Source organism: Alosa pseudoharengus, unplaced genomic scaffold (assembly GCF_046254945.1).
Source record: "Alosa pseudoharengus isolate Yale_2024_CS ecotype anadromous, Long Island Sound unplaced genomic scaffold, YU_APseudo_1.1 YU_APseudo_1.1_scf_22, whole genome shotgun sequence".
In the NCBI taxonomy this organism is placed as follows: Eukaryota; Metazoa; Chordata; class Actinopteri; order Clupeiformes; family Clupeidae; genus Alosa; species Alosa pseudoharengus.
This window is the reverse complement of record NW_027468680.1, coordinates 1104202-1106701: the sequence shown is the minus strand read 5'-3', so window position 1 is coordinate 1106701 and position 2500 is coordinate 1104202. Positions and strand designations below refer to the sequence as shown.

At 40.2% G+C, this 2500-nt stretch overlaps 1 protein-coding gene across 1 annotated transcript in view; it reads right to left on the bottom strand.

The window, feature by feature from the left end:
* The window catches only part of LOC143139593 (high affinity 3',5'-cyclic-AMP phosphodiesterase 7A-like), a 63866-nt gene that overhangs the window by 17077 nt on the left and 44289 nt on the right, over positions 1-2500 (bottom strand). The window contains exons 8-9 of the mRNA XM_076300170.1: positions 1593-1724; positions 632-723 (exon numbers count right to left, since the gene is read on the bottom strand). Of these exons, the coding sequence (XP_076156285.1) occupies positions 632-723; positions 1593-1724 (224 nt within the window). The remainder of the gene's footprint in view (positions 1-631; positions 724-1592; positions 1725-2500) is intronic.

The following is a 2500-nucleotide window of genomic DNA, read 5'->3' as shown; positions in this document are numbered from 1 at the left end:
GGTTAAAATCGATTCCCTATTTTAGTTTTCAAAACTTGTGTTGTTTGGTCCAATCGATTGTGCAATCGATTTTCGAACGTACCAAGTACCAAGTAATGCTAGCTTGCAAATTACGGTAGGGGGCGGAGAAATATGGAAGAATATTAGAATATTAAATATTTTTAACTGTAGGATGATTTGTAGCTGTAAAACCGATCCGTATCCGTAGAATAGATTTCTAAGTGTAGGGCATATTTGTAATATTGACAATTACTTGTACAGATCATTTTTACAGTTACAAATAACTTGTACGGTTTCAAAACGTGACACACATACACGCGTATGTGCCATGGCGCTGTTAACACTGCGTTTGCAAATATACGTACATTTGACATTTTTACATGTACTGTGTTCTTTTAGCAGACACTTTTGTCCAAAGTCAACTGTCACATGTCAACTGTATTACAAGGGATCATATTGTCCCTGGAGCAACTAGGGGAAGCCGGGTGCTGAACCCACAACTTTTCAGGCTACTGCACGCTAGCCCAGCTCCTTAACCAGACACACACACACACACACACGCGCGCGCACACACGCACACAAAACAAACAAACACACACACACAGCCACACAAACAAACAAACACACACACCTGTCCTCTACGGGCAGGTGAGACAAGAGGCCGGACTCTCTCAGGATACACACTCCCAGCTTCCAGTGATGGTTCTCCAGAACAGCACCGTCCTACACACACACACACACACACACACACACACACACACACACACACACACACAGAGAAAAGCATTAATCAGAACCAGAAAGTTAGCAACTCAGGTTGACTGTAAACTAGGGCTGTCAAAATAACTGATTAATTTCGATTAATTCATTTGAGAAAAAATAACTGATAAAAAAAATAGCGCAGATTAATCGATTTCGTATGACCTTTGACCCCGAGCCATTCTAGTCAGTAACAGACTGTAAAAGGAAGGAGAGAGAAGAAAATGTGCTGCCTAGATCATTGATTGGACCATTTACTTTTAAAAAACGCCTTGATGGTGTTGATAAAAATAAAATGTTAATTAAAATAAAGTCCTCTTGAATGTTGACTTTGAGGGGAGTGTTCATTTATTTTCATTGTGTCCCCTAGGTTATATCTGTAGCCTGAAATGCCTTGTATGTGAAAAAAAAAACTTCTTCCCGAAGCACTTTTGAATTTATTTCCTCAGCATATTAGGTCATACCATAGATTATTATGGCCATTATTTGAACAGTGAAAATAATAATAAAAGAGTTTTTGAACTTTAATGTCACTAATGCTGATTATTCAATGATTCATTTGAATTTAAATATTTCAAAATACTTTCACAGCAAAAATGATATATGCGATTAATTTAGATTAATTAATCACAGAGTATGTAATTAATTTGATAACATTTTTTTAATCGATTGACAGCCCTACTGTAAACACATCTGTGCATTTGTGTGTGTGTGTTGTGTGTGTGTGTTGTGTGTGTGTGTTGCGCGTGTGTGTTGTGTGGTGTGTGTGTGTGTGTGTTGTGTGTGTGTGTGTGTGTGTGTGTGTGTTGTGTGTGTGTGTGTGTGTGGTTCACCTGGTACAGCAGGGCCAGGTAGTGGTTACTTTTGATGAGGAAGTCTTGCGTAACACCAGGGTGACTGAGGTCATGAGTGGCGGCTCCCAACAACGCAAGCAAGATATCCCAGGAGGTTAAAGACTGGGCTAGCTACACACACACACACACACACACACACACACACACAGAAAACATAAGATATCTATAGTGACTGGGCTAGCTACACACACACACACACACACACACACACACACACACACACACACACACACAAAACATAAGATATCTATAGTGACTGGGCTAGCTACACACACACACACACACACACACACACACACACACAGAAAACATAAGATATCTATAGTGACTGGGCTAGCTACACACACACACACACACACAAACCAGTGTTTCCTCTACGTTTATTTCAGCATGGCGGCCCCCCACGGTTTAATTAATACCGCCATGGTATCAGAATCTGGGCAGACGCACAATGTAGTTGCAGTTGCTTTTTAAATAAACCTGCGACGTATCCTCCCCTGCTGGCTGCCGCTCACATTGCAATTTAACAATAAGTAGCCTAAACTAGTGAGAGGTTATTATGGCCCGTCCAGTTTTAGTTCACATATTATATATTGTGTTGATGCAGCCTATTTAAAACATTAACTTTCTTCTCAGTGTTTCCTCTTCATTTAGCGGTGCCATTGCTTCAGAATTAGGGCAGACGCACATTATTTTCCTGACGCAGAGTTAAATGCCCTCCGCTGGCTGCAGATAATTGCAGATTAACAATAAACAGCAATGCTAATCCGAGGTACCTGTCTAGTTTTATTCCATAAATATATTGTTTTTTGTAGACATTAGTGGCTTGCGCTATCAAGAGCTTCCATGTGCTACACATGTTTTTCAACATCGCAAAAACTATGGGT